General features: G+C 37.9%; 1 protein-coding gene across 2 annotated transcripts; it reads left to right on the forward strand.

Annotated features, from left to right (window-relative positions):
- The first annotated feature begins 14,002 nt into the window (after positions 1 to 14,002).
- On the forward strand, positions 14,003 to 15,702 carry LOC129004713 (uncharacterized). Of its 2 annotated transcripts, XM_054433287.1 has the most exons (3): positions 14,003 to 14,243; positions 14,945 to 15,141; positions 15,426 to 15,702. In XM_054433287.1, exons 1-3 carry the CDS (start codon positions 14,163 to 14,165, stop codon positions 15,436 to 15,438), a joined length of 291 nt encoding a protein of 96 aa, XP_054289262.1. In that variant the 5' UTR covers positions 14,003 to 14,162; the 3' UTR covers positions 15,439 to 15,702. The 2 variants fall into 2 exon arrangements, with proteins under 2 accessions (XP_054289262.1, XP_054289261.1); XM_054433286.1 differs by having other exon boundaries at positions 14,010 to 14,243; positions 14,945 to 15,702.
- Positions 15,703 to 16,433: the final 731 nt, after the last annotated feature.

Consider the following 16,433-nt stretch of genomic DNA (forward strand, 5'->3'; position numbering starts at 1 on the left):
CAATTTACAATATATTCTGACTTTTTAGTTTGAAGGGAAACAACTTTACTGCCCTTAAAATAAAACTGTGTTGGGCTTTTTTACGTATCTTGAAACTAAAAAGGAATTTTTAAGGTTACTGAAAATTTAGGTTGACTTTAAACTTGGGGGATAATTAGAAGAATACAAAAGAATTTAGGTATATATGTTTATATTTCGTATTAACTATTTTTAGCTGGAATGAACTTTGGATAAACTAATAGTTAAGAAATGTCTTGCAATTATATTTCATCTAGCAATTGGCTTTATCATGAAACATAGTGAATAACCAAACTTACATTACTAAACCATACATTTACGTAACTATTAGTGTTCTTGTGTTTGTCCAATAAACTAATAAAGAACTGTCCTTTTCAAAAAAAAGATTTTAGTATTCAAATCCCTTTTACCTATTATTAAACGCGTTTCACGTTCATGTGTCGTCGTTACTATGAAATATTTGACTAATAACAGTGGCTTTATTAGTATAGTTTACAGTTACTTAAAGCTTAAATGGAAATATCTTATGATGATATATTGTTATCGTACTTTTAGAGCCAAAATTTTCATTTTTATCTTACTAGAACAAAAACATTCACTAAACAAAACAAAATCAAACGTAAGACTAATGGAAAATTATTAATTTATTATCAGCTTAAAAAATTGTTAAAGGTAAAATACATTTTAAATACTGAAAACGTTATAGGAATCGATAAAAATACTGCGTGGATGGTTTTTGTTGTGATTTTCAATTTCTAAATATTTTAGATTGAACACATTGTTATGTAATCTGAGATGATTACGATTGACTCCGCAGAACCTGAATACTTTACTTCAGCTTGAAACGAACAAACAACTTTCTCATTGCCTCTCAACATTCTCAAAGGACTTCTATGTGCAATATTGAACATTATCTTTTCATTCTAATAAGTCATTGCTAGTGCATGTAAGTTTTAATCCTAAATAAATAATAGAAGTAGGCTTACTAGATAACATTCTATAAGACAATTTGGCTAAAACATGGAAATTGGTCATATTAACTGAATTAACTGAATAATTGGTATAACCCTTTACATTGACGTAGTCCGCACATTGAGTTATATTTAGGAGAATTCATCTGTGTTTCATTATACATCATTCTTTATTGTATCTATAACCACCAGAACTAATAGGCAGTTATCAATCAAGAGGTACACGTGCAACTGACTGTTAGAATGTTCTAGCCATTCGTCCCTCAGATATATTGGTGAACAGTTTGTCCATTCAATGGTAAGGACGCCGATTGTCCAGTATAAAACATAGGCCGATCTAAGAAGTCAAAATAATCAGGCCTTATTTAAATGATTTTACTATAAACAGTAAATAAAGGTTTAAATCCTACACAAATTATTTTTAGTATAAAAAATTTGATTATATTATATATATATATACATATATCTGTATATATATATATATATATATATATATATACTTGCTGTTGTACCCGTGGTTTGCAACAGAAAGAGGACACGAGATGCAAAAAAATTAATAGTATTGCCCCCTGTTGGTAAACCTTATAACTTTTTAATAATTATTTTCATATTTCACCTGACTATTGAGGAGTTGTGAGAGTTGTTATTGGAGCGGAATGTAACTTACATTATTACCACACTCATATAGTAATAATATTGTATCAATACATTTAGACACATACACATATTACACATTTACACTCATAACATATTACTGTTATATTTGCAGTTTCATTAGTCAATCTTTAAATGCAGGTATTCTGTCAATTTATCGTATCTATAACTGGTTTGTTTGTTCAACGATATTGTATAAATACCCCTTATCACAGCATACATGCAGACCAAGCGATTGCATATATGCCTAAAAGAATCTTTACCAAAAAATGTTCCTTAATCTCTTTATTGTGTTTACCCTAAGCAAGCATGAAAACAACATTATTATAAGTATATCGTGTATTTAAAAAGTTTATTGTTTTTTTTTTCATTTATAGAAATATTTATTAAAACTGGGACACACACTTAATATAATTTTTTGGTAATGACAAATGAATGAGGTAGTAATGTATAAATCGTCAACTATCATAAACTTTACCATAACAATAATGTAGTCGCTATAAACATTATCAATGATGCTATGTACGGTCCCAATACAACCTCATAATATCTTATCGATGCCAACTACTAATGTATTGAATGCGGCAAACGAAGCGGTAAACCTCTTCGGTAGGGGTTTTATACTTTAACATAAGGTCATATCAGAAATATCCTAATTGGTAAGATTAACAAATTAATAACAGATTTGAGTTTTACTAGTACCCGTTATTTATAGTTACTAGAAGTCGTCGAGTGGTCGAAAACTCGACCGAAAATATGTAATGCGCAGACTCCCTATTTCCACCCTACGCTGTAAATGAAACATATGGTTGGAATTTCTTTAATTTGTTTTGATTTTCCGTTTGTGTTATGTTCTGATTTCGTCACCAGCATGGCACCCATAAGGTTCATATGTTAATTTCTTTTTAATTTTAAATTAATTTTGTGTTCTTATTTTTCAGCTTTATTCATTTATAAAAGGATTCTGCACATCTACAGGAAAATATACTTCTAACATTAAGCGTAGACTTTCCTTGCGAGGTACACGAGCTGGGAAAAAACGTTTTAAAGAAACATGCTCACCTAATAATATATAGATAGGCTGTTTAAAAACTCACATAAACACTGCTTTATTCTATCATATTAAAATCAATCCATTAAAAAGAATCAACACTTTTTTACTGAAATCATAGAAACTTGTAACCAGAATGGAAAATATATTATCAAACTACTGGCTTTTAGAGTTGGTATTCAGTTAAATGGTTTATTTTGTATTGTCAATGAGTCAGATAGCCTGAATAATACCTAAATAATTCTATTAAATCGTACCTAAAATATAATAAGAGATAATAATCGTACCTATAGTACAAAGGATATGTATTTTAACATTTTAATATTATTAAAATTTTTAAATACATGTCCTTAAGAAGAAGCCATAGCATGGTTTGGTAAAACATGACACATTTAGTTGTGGAGAATGTTGTTTTTTGCCACAATGTAGATTGCTTGAACGCATTTTAACTCTGGAATGTTTGTATATACTTTATATTTTAGTATTGCCCAATAGTGTATAAACTAAGCTCAGATAAGTTTGCATTTCATATGAATGAATTGTTTTGTGTTTTTAACCCTACACAACAACACATGTGTTAGAGCATACAACGCTTTGGATTTGTATTCACATCACAGTAGTATCATTTGAATAACCAGGAAAATTGGACACATTAAATTGTTTTAAATATATTTTATATTATAATTTCCCTGTTTTGTTTTGTGTTTTACTAACTCTTATGGCATGTTAATGATTGTTGCCATTTAATTTGCCTACACTAATTGTTCTTCTAAATAATCCTACACAAAGTATATTCCCTTTGTAAAATGCACTTTTCAAACCCATGTCTTAAGGATAAATATGCAAACAAATATTGGCGTAAAAAAACTGCGCTTTTAATACGTAGGCTTTCGCGGCCAGTATCTTTAGGGTCCATCGTGGTGGGTGTCGGCTTCATCCGCGTAGTCATTTGTATTGTTTGGTTATAAGTATAATTGTCTTGCAGTGATCCATATCTGACAATGCGGTTGATGCTAAAACAACCAACATGGATTTGAGCTTATAATGGTTAATTAATCTAGTAATTCAGTGACTCAGTAGACCCAAGGCACCAATGCCGTCGGTTCAAGTCCTAATACCTGCCACTACTCTTGATCAGCACAGTTCATCCTTTTACTGTACTGGCTCACCCCTTGCTTATCTGGATACGTTCCATAGTCCGAGACCTATGTGGACAGGAAACTGTAAGGTTAAAAGAAGCCACCAACCTTAATAAAAAACTAACCAAAACCACATAACACTGTAATAGAAACAACTAGCGATTTTGATACACGTTATATGAACAATCACATACTACATTATAGTGTGAACTAACATTTTTTAAACCAAAAATATCATCTGGATACTTCATGGATTACCTTTAAGGTAAATAATCATAAAAGGAAAAACGGTATATTTGAGATATAGCCGTATAGCTCAAAAAGAAAGCAAAAATACTTTTCATATAAAGATAACTCTTTAAAAATGACATATATCTTGTTTCCAAGTTTTCTCATGCAAACAAGCAGTTAAGTAAGTGATTCAATCATTTTGGCTATTACGATTGTGTTAGTATACATTATACTATCGATGTAAGAATGCAATAATAGTTACAACCGATATAATTAATCGACAATAATTTCCATACTTTCGATTGTTTACAATCTAAGTTTACAACTGAGTTTATAACGGCTGACTTTTACACCCTAGGGACTAAAGGCTTTTTACTCGCTAGGGAAAAAGAGCTGCTATCACCCACAACGCGTGTTATAATTTTTTTGCTGCAGTACGACGAAAAACCATAATATAAACTGCCGTATAAAACACTGTGGCCCGGTATTGTTTGACAAAATAGTCTGTATTGCATAGCAAATTGTTTGTGTAGTCATTATCTCCCTCATTAGTAAACAGTTTAATGTTTAAACTCATTTGAGTTGTTTACAAAATTGTTTATCCACAATCCTCAATTTACCGCTATTTATAGCCTTCACATAGTTAGTGAGTATTAATGGTCAATCCTCCTCCTTTAGCAAAGATGTTAGTAATGAAACCATTTAAAATTTATTTTGCAATATAAAATTTGTATTTCGTAAAGTAATTGTCTATCATTTCAGCCTCTGGATTGCTTATATAATCAAATAAATAGTAAAGTCTTACCTTAACGATCCTTATTATTGTGGTCCGATATTAATTTCAAACCCGTAGGTTCATCATCAGTCGGAAGATTTAGGTAGACCAAATTTGTTATAAAATCCACCCGATGGGTTTCGTAGAAAAGTTGACATTTAACACGAAGACACACATTACCGTTGACATAAATAATATTCGTAGTTTAGGGATAAAAACCATGGTTTTATAAAACAGTGGGATAACCTCACTTCAGTCAGGGAACACGCTGCCGGCAGAACTGTCAAATATAATCAAATACAATCACAGTTCTGCCGGCAGCGTGTTCCCTGACTGAAGTGAGGTTATCCCACTGTTTTATAAAACCATGGTTTTTATCCCTAAACTACGAATATTATTTATGTCAACTGTAATGTGTGTCTTCGTGTTAAATGTCAACTTTTCTACGAAACCCATCGGGTGGATTTTATAACAAATTTGGTCTACCTAAATCTTCCGACTGATGATGAACCTACGGGTTTGAAATTAATATCGTGAGCCGTGACTATTTCCACCGGGCGAATGTCACGACTCATGATCAATGGTTAATTACAGCTCGTTTCTCTCAAATGGCGTGTTGTTCTTGAACCTCCATCCATGGTTCTCATTTTGTTAAGTAAAGTTTTGTGAGCCGCTCCTCGGGCCTGCGCATGGATCACGCTTCCATTTTGTTAGTCTGGGGGCAGGCTCGAGGGCATGGTTCATCTGGTAGCAGAGCGTGGTTAGTTGGTTGCGTCCTGGGTGCCTTGTCGTGAAATTTGGTTTCACAACTCGGATACTTAGAGATGCGATCACTGTCCACGTTCTGTTTTTTTTTTTAAGAGCCGTGGATGGATTGGTTTCTTGGAAATGTTCTGGCCTGGCAGTTTTGGAAAAGGGCCTTGTTGTGTTGTGGTGGGGCGTAAACACTTTTATTAGGAGCTCGCCCTTTGGCCGAGGCACCGGGTGGAATCGGTGGTAATGACTTGCATCCTTCGGGAGCAAGAGTGTCAAAAGCATGGTCATGTGTCAAAAAAAAAAAAAAAAAAAAAAGGTTTGTGTGTACACCCCATCACACAAGTGTTAGGTGTTGTCTAGTGTATGTATCGGTGTATGTTTGTGTGTGTGTACGTTCGTGGGTCATTTGTTGTTGTTTTCTTGCGGTACTTGCGGTATGAATGGGCAGGTTCTTCTTTTGGGCCCCATCAGGTGCGTAGGCATCAACGTCCAGAAGCCTTAGGAATTAAATTTCTGTGTTTGTTTTGTGAAAAAATTTTGTTGTCTGTTTTGAGTCAAGTGCTGGTTGAGACTCGGTATGGCGTCAATTGTGCCGGAATATTTGAGGAAGCCGGAGCTGGTGTACGAGGTGCGGTCCCGGGGGGAAACTCCTGGAACTGATGTACGCACTTTGCGTACACAGTTTAGACAAATTGCTAGCATGCCTCAAGCTTGGGTTGAGTCGCTCAGTTTGGATGAGGAACTGGAGGCATGTAAAGAGAGGATGGAAGAGCTAAGTGGGGAAATTGATAGTTGGAGTAGTTTGCCTACGGGCTCAGCTAAGGGTTCTGCTATCACACAGCTGACGCACTGGCGTAAGCGTCTACTCTTGGTTTTGGGGCAACCTGAAATCCAAGATGAGGACAAGAGCTGGGTGGAAGCCAGAATTCTTGAGCTGGAAGGAATTTTGGAGAGTATTAAGGCAGGAAAGTCTGTCAAAGAGAAAGTTGAAATTTTTGAAGACAACCGTTCTTCGGAAATTTCAAACGAAGTGCCAAGGTCAGTTGATGTGACTCCAGTGGGTACCCCCCAGGCTCCGCCTACGCCAAGTACACTGCTCCAGTTGCCTGCAAATGTTCAAATGTCAAATGCAAATGTCACACCGTCCCCCTCTCACACGTCCACCTTGGCTGCGGCTACGCTGAATGTCCAGTCCCCATCTCTCTTTCCTTCTCAAGTCCATAGTTCCCCTTCCATCTCTAACTCCTTTGGCAAACTTCCCCATCCCCTTGCCTCTGTCCTGAGTGGTTTCCGGCCGGTGGACGGGTTAGATGTGAATGGTCTTTGTTTTTTTCTGGAGAGTGTTTTGCGCATGCGTGAATACCCTGGCATGTCAGACGCAACTTTGATGGAACTCATTGCTCCATACTGTCTGAAACCGTTGGGGGACAGATTGCTTGATTGTTTGCGCAGAGGCGTCACCTTTGATGTTTTTCATAAAGAAGTTTTGGAGCTTTTCATGCCCCGTCGGGTCATGGAGAAGCTGAAAGTTGAGAGAGTTTTTCGTCCTCAGCAGCCAGCCGAGTCTCTCAGCCAGTACGTGGGGGACATTCGTACGGTGGAAAGGGTCTTGCGTTTGGGAATCAGTGAGCTTGAGCTCATTGACATTGTGCTTCAGGGGTTGAAGCCTGAGGAACGCTCCCGTTTGGTTTTTGCACCACGACCTTCATCTTTTGCGGATCTGGACAGACTTTCCATCCTTTCGAGATCTGTCCAGGACGCTGATTTTCAGAGAGACCAAGCGGCGGGGCATCTTCCCCTAGCTGGTCATCATGCTGTCGTAGCACCCGTGGGGTTGGGTCCTGAACCGCCGCAGTGGCAGAGGCAACCTGTTGTTTGTTTTGGTTGTGGGCAACCAGGTCACATTCGGCGGCATTGCCGTCAAGGTGGAAATTTTGGACGTGGTCCAAAAAACTAGTTTGCTCACAGGAGGAAAAATTGCCCAATCCTTCCTGTGAGGTTGTTGGTGATAATGTAAAGGGCAATAATTCGAAAGTTTTTTCAAGTAAGTCAAAGTCTAAGTTAAAGTCAGTTAATGTTTCTGTTGCCTCCCCTTCTGGGAGTGTTGTGCCTGTGACCGAGCCTCTGCTGCGGGGGATTGCGGGCCTTGCTTCCATGGGCGTGAAAGCGGCGCGCTCAACTTGCCCACGTCTCAACATCTTCATAGGTTCCACGGTGCAGAAGGCCCTAGTGGATTCTGGGTCAGCCCGTTGCCTCATTTCCTTGTCCCTTTTTGAAAAACTTGAATCGTCTGGGCTTATCAAGCAAGTTGAGCGAAAAACCCCTATCTGCTGGACTGCGTCAAATTCACCCCTTCCCATCATCTATGAAGCCCGTTTCAAGTTCAAAATTGAACATTTTTCTTGGGTTTGGAGTTTTTGGGTGGCTAAGGACCTTTGTTTCCCTGTCATTTTGGGAGCGGATTTTATCAAGCACACTGGCCTAATTTTGGATTTAGGCAGAGGTCAGTGTTTTTTTCCGATTTGCGAGGCGGGTATTAATATCTTTTGCTGATGAAATTGGTGGTGGTGCTGCGGTAGTCGAGCCTGAGATACCCAGCAAGCCAACAATTGATCCGTTAGGGCATCTGACTACTTGCGAGGCTGAAGCCATCAGAACCTTGTGTTCTCGTTTCCCAGATGTGCTGACGCCAAAGCTTGGAGTCACTAACCTGTTAGAGTACGAGATTCGTCTAACAGATACCCGTCCCGTTCGCTCTCACCCATACAAATTAGCTCCACCCAAAATGGAAACTCTCAGAAAAATCATTGACGAACTTCTGGAAAATGGTGTCATTGAACCTTCCCGTTCGAGCTACGCTAGTCCAGCTTTTCTCGTCCCAAAACCCAATGGCAAGTCCCGAATGGTTTTGGACTATCGCAAATTGAATGCGCAAATTGAAATCGACTCTGTGCCTCTCCCCGATTTGCATTCTGCGTTTGATTGGTTCGGTAAGGCCAAGTATTTTTCTGTTTTTGATCTGAATCAGGCCTATCATCAGATTCCTTTGAAACCTGAGTCTCGACCTCTCACTGCTTTCTGCGTTCCGTGGAATTTGTATCAGTTCACCAGAGTTCCGATGGGTCTTGCTGTGGGGGCCCAGACTCTCACCAGACTCCTTGATTCCATCTTTCATGATGTCAAGTTCAAGTTTGTGTTCAATTACCTCGACGATCTCTTAGTGTACAGTGAGAGCTTCGAAGATCACCTGATTCATCTTGAAGAAGTCATGAGTAGATTGAATAGGGCTGGCCTTACCGTGAATCCTGACAAGGTTAGTTTTGCAAAGCCGGAAATTTCGTTCCTTGGTCATCTTATCTCTCATAGAGGCGTCTGCATCGATCCCGCTAGAACCCAGGCTATCAGGGAGTTTCCTCCTCCCAGAGATGTCAAGGGTATTGCTAGGTTCATCGGCATGGTAGGTTTTTACCGACGCTTCATCCCCAATGTTGCTGAATTGGCGGCTCCTCTCAATGAGCTTCGGAAGAAGGGCGCCAAGTTTGTCTGGGGTGAAGCGCAGCACACGTCTTTTGCTCTTCTCAAGGAGGCTATCATGCAGCCCCCTGTTTTGGCGATGCCGGATTTCAATCAAAACTTTGTCTTGCAAACTGATGCTTCCTCCGTCGCAATTGCGGCTGTGTTGTCACAAGAGGTGGATGGTGTTAGGCAGCCAATTGCGTACGCCTCACGCACTTTGAGTCCCTGCGAAAAGAAAAGCTCTTCTGTGTATGAACTCGAGTGTTTGGCTGTCGTGTTTGGAGTCAATAAATTCAGACGCTTTTTGGAGCACAAGGAGTTTTTATTGGAAACCGACAACCAGGCACTCTCGTGGCTTCTTGCACATCCACGCCAGCTTGGGAAAATTGGTCGTTGGGTTGTCCAAATATCGTCCCTTAAGTTCCAAGTGCAACACGTTCGAGGCACACAGAACGTGATTGCGGACACACTATCTAGGATGTACTATTCACCCGACGATCCTCCTTCTGACCAAGAGCAACCCGGGTTGTGCCGTGCTCTTGGAGTTTCCACTCGCCTTTTCTGATTTCATTCCCCATCAGCTGAAGGATCCTGAGCTGGCAAAGATCATTGGTGAGCTTCAAAATGGGGGAGCCCACCCCCCATATTTTCTGTCCCAGGGTGCCCTTTGCTGTCGCGCTCGGCAGCGAGGTAAACCTAAAGTTGTGCTGCCTAGTCTTCTAATCCCTATGGTCTTTGAGTATTTTCATTCTTCTCCTGTGGGTGGGCATCTAGGTATCCACAAGACCATTGCGAAGGTTAGGGAAATGTTCATCTGGAAGGGTATGGATCGGGATCTTGCTGCTAGGGTGCGTTCTTGTCAAACGTGCTCACTGAGCAAGCCCGCTCAAAACTCTAAGTTTGGTTTGTTGTCATCTGAGGTGGCGGAAAGACCTTTGGAGAAGGTTTTCATTGACTATGTAGGGCCTCTCCCGCGTAGCAAGTCAGGAAATAAGTTCCTACTTGTTTGTGTGGATGCCTTCTCCAAGTTTTGTTGGCTTTTTCCCTTAAGGAATGCCACTGCACAGCTCACCGTGCAGGTACTTCGAACTCACCTCTTCCAACATTTTGGAATACCCGCCACCATCGTTTCCGACAACGGAACACAGTTTGTTTCCCATCTGTTCAAAAGAATGTGCTTTGGGCACGGAATCCGCCATGTGACTACTTCCCCTTACTATCCACAGCCTTCTCATGCTGAAAGGTTCAATCGCAATCTTCGTTCCGCTCTCATAGCTTTCCATGCTGACAAGCAGACCACCTGGGATCAGGAACTCCCTTGGCTTCAGTTTGCTTTCAATACTGCTCACCATGAGAGTCACAAGGCGGTCCCTTTCGAGCTGTTTCTAGGCTATCCGCCTAACAACCCGTTAGCGAATGTGTGGGGAATTGGCGACCTTCTGCCACCTCCTGGTGCGGCTGATGTCAAGGCAACTTGGCAAGCGGCCAGGAGAAACTTGATCAGAGCTAGGGAATTGGTCCGGAGGAAGCACAATCGTGGTAGAGTAGACAACCCTTTCCAGGTGGGGGATTTGGTGTTTTGTAAAGCTCATCCAGCCAGTTCGGCTGTGGACAAGAGAGCTGCAAAGTTGTGTCATCGGTGGTCAGGTCCCCACCGCATCCTGAGGTTTTTGACTTCTGTCACGGCGGAGCTTGGAGATCCGCGGACTGGAAAAGTGTTCCGGAGGGCGCACATTTCTCATCTCAAGCCCTTCCGCGGAACTCTTCCGTAGGCAATTTTCTTTCCTCTTGTGTCTGGGTGGGAAGTGCACTGGGCCAGAGAACCTGATCATTTCTCCTGTCCCCTGTGTTCTGCGAAGGAATTTCCCTCATAAAATTTTCCAGCTCTGGCCAGAGCAAACCCTGGGGGTGAGTTTTCCCCTCAGTTTGGAAGTCCCTTGGCGTTCCCCACCACAGACACTTGAGTTGTCTTTCAGGTCAATCTCTTTTCAGGTAGTGGGGGAGAGGCTTGTTTGTTTGTCCCTTTTGGAGAGGAGTGTCCTCTTTTGGGGGGGGAGGTTGAGCCGTGACTATTTCCACCGGGCGAATGTCACGACTCATGATCAATGGTTAATTACAGCTCGTTTCTCTCAAATGGCGTGTTGTTCTCGAACCTCCATCCATGGTTCTCATTTTGTTAAGTAAAGTTTTGTGAGCCGCTCCTCGGGCCTGCGCATGGATCACGCTTCCATTTTGTTAGTCTGGGGGCAGGCTCGAGGGCATGGTTCAATCGGACCACAATAATAAGGATTGTTAAGGTAAGACTTTACTATTTATTTAAAGTAATTGGTTTAAAAATAATTATTTGGTGAACTATTATTTCTTGAGATTTTTAAAGTTACTTTCTACCTAAAATAGTTTCATCCATAAAAAGTGATTTGCTGTAATACATAAAAACTTAGTGTATTTAAAAGTGTTGTAAATTTAAAAATTAATGTAACATTATAGCTTATAGGCCAACTATAATAAGTAATATAAATATTGTTTTGTCTTTTATAAAAACATTAACAAAAATGATTTCTTCACCCTGTTTCTATACTTTCTATATTTACTGCAATAAACATTATTTTAAATTACATATATTTTATATTTTGAAATGGTGGTGCGATTTATAGGTAAATCATATTTAAAAAAAGTTAATTATTTTTTAAAGCATAAAAATGCAATTATACTCTTGCTCATTTTTATTTCAATGCAATACTGCAGCATTTCCAAGAAATTACACATGGGAAATAACATCATTGACAGATAAGCAGCATAATTTTATTTAAAAAAACAAGTACACGTTTTAACTATCTTGTAATATACTAATTAACATTTATTGCAGACAGGAGCATGCCCTAGGTTTTGGTCCAATCTAGGGTTTGGTGTAGTCCATTTTGAGATATTACACATTTTATTCTTGCCCATAGGAATACTATAATGTGATTAATCTCTACATATGTTCTTAACTAAGCTAGTAAGAACAATACCAATAGCAGAAAGGGACAAATCAAACATTATTTTTACCTTACAAAATTTCCATAGGGTTGAAGCTATTACCGTAGGTGGAACAACCTAGACCCTGAATGAATTCCTTTTTCTAATTAGATGTCCTAGAGACAAAAAACTCGATTTCGTTTGAATTTTATTTGTGTGTCCGTAAACTAAATATCTTGACTAATTATGGTCCGATTTTATGACATTTAGCATTAAGGTGTAGCACTAAATAAACTTGATCGAGTTCACGAACCGGGAAAATCGGGTATAACAGGAACAAAGTGTTAAACTTTTGACAATTATCTTTATGTCCCTTATAAAAACTGAGCATTTCCATGCTTTAAGGGTAAGACAAGGAAATGTTCGGTTTTTATTACAGCCATCAGACAGAGTTGAAAAAACATGTTGTATGTTGAGGAGGGTTTAAAAACCAAACATTTGAATTCCCTGTTATTCCTACAGAGAAGATTATTAGATATTCCGGCTGGAGAATTCTAGATTCATATCTCAAATACACATGTCAAATTCAGTGGTGGACAGTTTGTCTATACAATGACATCGACAGCCCAGTACAATAACTTAAGATAGTTTACACTGTCTACGGATCTAAACGTTATCAATGTGTTAAGTATTTTATCACAAGCTGATTGTTATTTTAATTGCTACGCCAATTGCTTACAATTGCATGCAGGGTTTGTAACAGTCATTACACCAACAACTATAAATTATAAACTGTATTGTCTTAGATAACCATAACATAAAACAATGATTTATGTTCACATAAAATCTGAATAAAATGCCGATTTGGTAGTGGTTATAAATAGTAATATACAGTGAGTTAGTGAGGTTTTAAAATCTTTTTATAGGTAACAATAATCATATTATAATAAGTGGTAATCGTATAATAATAATAATTATGATACAATCATATAATAATCATATAATTATATAATGATAAAGTTAAAAATAATGTATATAATTCTTTGATGTGTTTTGAAAACTTGATTTATTTATTAATTTATATTTTTAACAATCTGAACAATTTATGGATAAGAATTTTAACTTGTTAATTAAATGAACAGTCATATACACAGAACATTGCGCATTTCCTCTTATGTTTGGCTAATAATTATTTAAGAAAAATAGTATATTTAATGGTAATTGTTGCAACAATTTTTTAAATAAAATATTGACGAAAGGTCGTCGTCTGCGAGTGAGGAACCAATGATGCTTGCGACATTTCCTTTTTGTATGACCATGGCAATTCGTTGAACTAGGTAGTTCCTCGCTATTTAAGTAGACGAAACAACTGCATGGAAAAGCTTTTTGCATGGAAAAGCTTGCATGGAAAAGATCTACACGTAGTTGCTTTAGGCCACTGATGTTGTGCTATGATGTCATCTGTCTAGCGAGCAATATTTCTACCAAACTGAACTGAACCGAATAATTATTTAAAAATGTCACACCTTTCATTGGAACCATCAAAACGTCACAGATTTAGGAAGAAAATATTATTTAGAAATCAGAATAATATCAGACACTTGTTACACTACGTTCTTTAAAAACAGTAGATGCTTAAGCTGTTTAAATAATTCAAAATAAATCTCGGTTGCTATTCAGTATAAGCTGGCTTACGGAATAATTCAGGCCAAAGATTTATTAAAACTAAACAAGTGTCTACTGACAGCATGAAAATTAAATGGTTGTACAGTATGTGTTGCGATGTAACATGAATTAATAATCCTAATAATAGTTTTAAATCATATCTTATGAACATTTACTACCTAGAACGGTGCCCGCCGTTTAAATTAGAGTTACTTATAACATGCATTTCTTTATATATTGATTACAATATTTAGATGAAATTTTCAGTTCAGGATTTTTTAGGCCGTATTCTTCGTAGGGTAACTTCCTATTAAGCACAGTATAATACCAAAAGATTATTTACAGTCCATGTATTAGGACATTTATGTTTGTATTATGAGACGAGGGTGTTAATAAAGAATGTTGTAGGAGTTTGGTTGGTTCTAGAAATGAAAGTTGTAGCTGTAATAACTCTGCTAGTGGTCATTGCATCAGTATCATACCAACAGACGGCGAAGCCTTCAAAAGAGGTGAGACCTATAAAATCCAAACCACTGCAGATGCTGCACTATAAAATACAAGCAGAGGCTTGTATTTTATAAAACTTATTTTTAAACGTACAGTAGTGGTATTTGTATACCAATAGATTAGTAAATACCTTCTGTTTTAGATTAACTATGTCTTTTAACAATTGATTTAACTACGACCTTCTCTAAGACAAGGCCTTGTTGAGACGAACGTGGCATCCCCGTAGAATCGGCTTTTGCAATAATTCGCCATGGAGTGTATGAGCAACGTTTATGTTTACACTTTTTTTATTACGATGGAAACAGAGTGGCCGATGTGAAGTTGCCATGCACCAACGCCGCGGGCTTATATTAATGGGAGGCTATGAATAATCTTTTTGCGAAACTTAAATATAAATCATAATTTAGAAAACGCTTAGTCAACTGTGATGATATAAAATCAAATTCTTTGTACACATTGTATTTTACAACGTTATAGTCATCATATATCTGTTATACAAAAATGAAGATGAAATGAAATTTTTAAAGTTGATGACGAAAAATAACAACAAATTATATTTTATTGCAACAGTATACTAAAGTCAGATGCTTTTAGATGGCCTTCACATAACAACTAAATAAAGAGTTAATTTCCAAGACAAATTATTATATGTATCTATTTGTTTATTCTATTGTTGATCTTCAACACTTTCTATTTTTTTCAGGCTTCTAGAGAATTGCTTAAAACAGTGTTAAAAGAAAAATCTATGAAGTTGCTGGAAGATTTCCACAAGGACTACAAGCATATTGGAGCTGAAGAATTTGAACTAATTGGTGATGAAATAGCAGAAACTTTTGAGTTCAAAGAAGCACTGAGCACCATAGTAAAAAAAGATGAGGTTGAAAGTGAAAAAACTCCAAGGTGTTTAGGCCTACCTTTTTTCTTTTTGACAAAATAACCTTGCAACATATTGCATTCCATCACATAGAAACTGTATGTGAGCTTTTGTCGCAATAAAGCCATAATGATTTCTTCACCAGATTATAATATACATTAACTTTTTATTTTGTTAAAATCTTGCTTATGCAAACATTCTTTCCAAGCAAAGCCAACGTTTCGTTCACGATTTTTTTATTAATTATTACATTACCTTTTCAAAATTAATCGTCTAATATCAAGATTAATCAGAATCCTGTTTGTTTTAGAGATGCACTTTGATCCGACCTGATAGACGCAGTTTGTGTGACTTTTTTTATTGGCCCGTGATTGCCAATTTTGTTTTAAGCATACTTTTTTCCATTAAACAATAAAACATTTACAAAAAACAATTTGCGTAAAAATGATGGTAACATTTTTAATTTACCTCAATTGGAATGTATAGTTATTTTATTTGCAATAATCCATTGCTTACATCTAGCATGAATGGGTACAGAATTAAATTCTGATCATATTCAACTATAATAAACTATTACGTATGAAACACTTTATAGTTTGGTTGTCTAATTTTTTTCAATGTACTTTATTCATCTTCTTTAACATTTTACAGTATTTTATTACAATGAGAATTGGTTTTTCTATTGTAAGTCTGCGTGAGTTTGCCAAAACTCGAGCCATTGTAACTGTTTTTCGCAAATTACTCTCCCAACGTATACGTCTAAAGCCTCGTTCACACGGTGCGAGTTTACAAGCTACTCGCCAGCGTGTAAGAATCCGGCGAGTTGGCGAGTGTGTGTGTATTTGTTCACACGGAGCTTGTCCACTCGCCAACTCGCAGACGTGTAGAAAGACGCCGGTGAGTCGGCGAGTGCGCTTGTAGTCGTTCACACGATGCTTTTTCCACTCGCTTGAACCAAATCCTCCGACATCTTTGAATAACATGCGCACAAGCACAAGCAACTGTGTTCACACTGGGCTACTTTACACGCCTACTCGCTCAAAAGCTGGCGAGTTGGCGTGTAAAGTAGCGGCAGCGTCAACTTTTTCCAGAGCTTTTTTACAAGCAGTTTTTGAGCGAGTACGTCGTTCACACTGAGCTATTTTACTAGCTGCGTGTAAAAAAGCCGGCGAGTAGCTTGTAAACTCGCCCCGTGTGAACGGGGCTTAAGACAAGGAAATATCTTAAACTGTTTCCTGGACGTTTTGTTTAGCAATCACAGTAGACTACTTTCAAGAATCTCTGACATACAAATCACATGTTATTACACTATTTTAGT

The sequence above is a fragment of the Macrosteles quadrilineatus genome, unplaced genomic scaffold (assembly GCF_028750875.1).
Source record: "Macrosteles quadrilineatus isolate MER2022 unplaced genomic scaffold, UCM_ALF_1.0 Scaffold_10__1_contigs__length_6754688, whole genome shotgun sequence".
NCBI lineage: Eukaryota > Metazoa > Arthropoda > Insecta > Hemiptera > Cicadellidae > Macrosteles > Macrosteles quadrilineatus.

What these genes read in the sequence shown, in the direction of transcription:
- LOC129004713 (XM_054433286.1), top strand. Translation starts at nt 14,163, where the DNA reads ATGAAAGTTGTAGCTGTAATAACTCTGCTAGTGGTCATTGCATCAGTA. An exon ending in CGGCGAAGCCTTCAAAAGAG is followed by an intron (nt 14,244 to 14,944) that starts GTGAGACCTATA and finishes TATTTTTTTCAG; the next exon opens with GCTTCTAGAGAATTGCTTAA.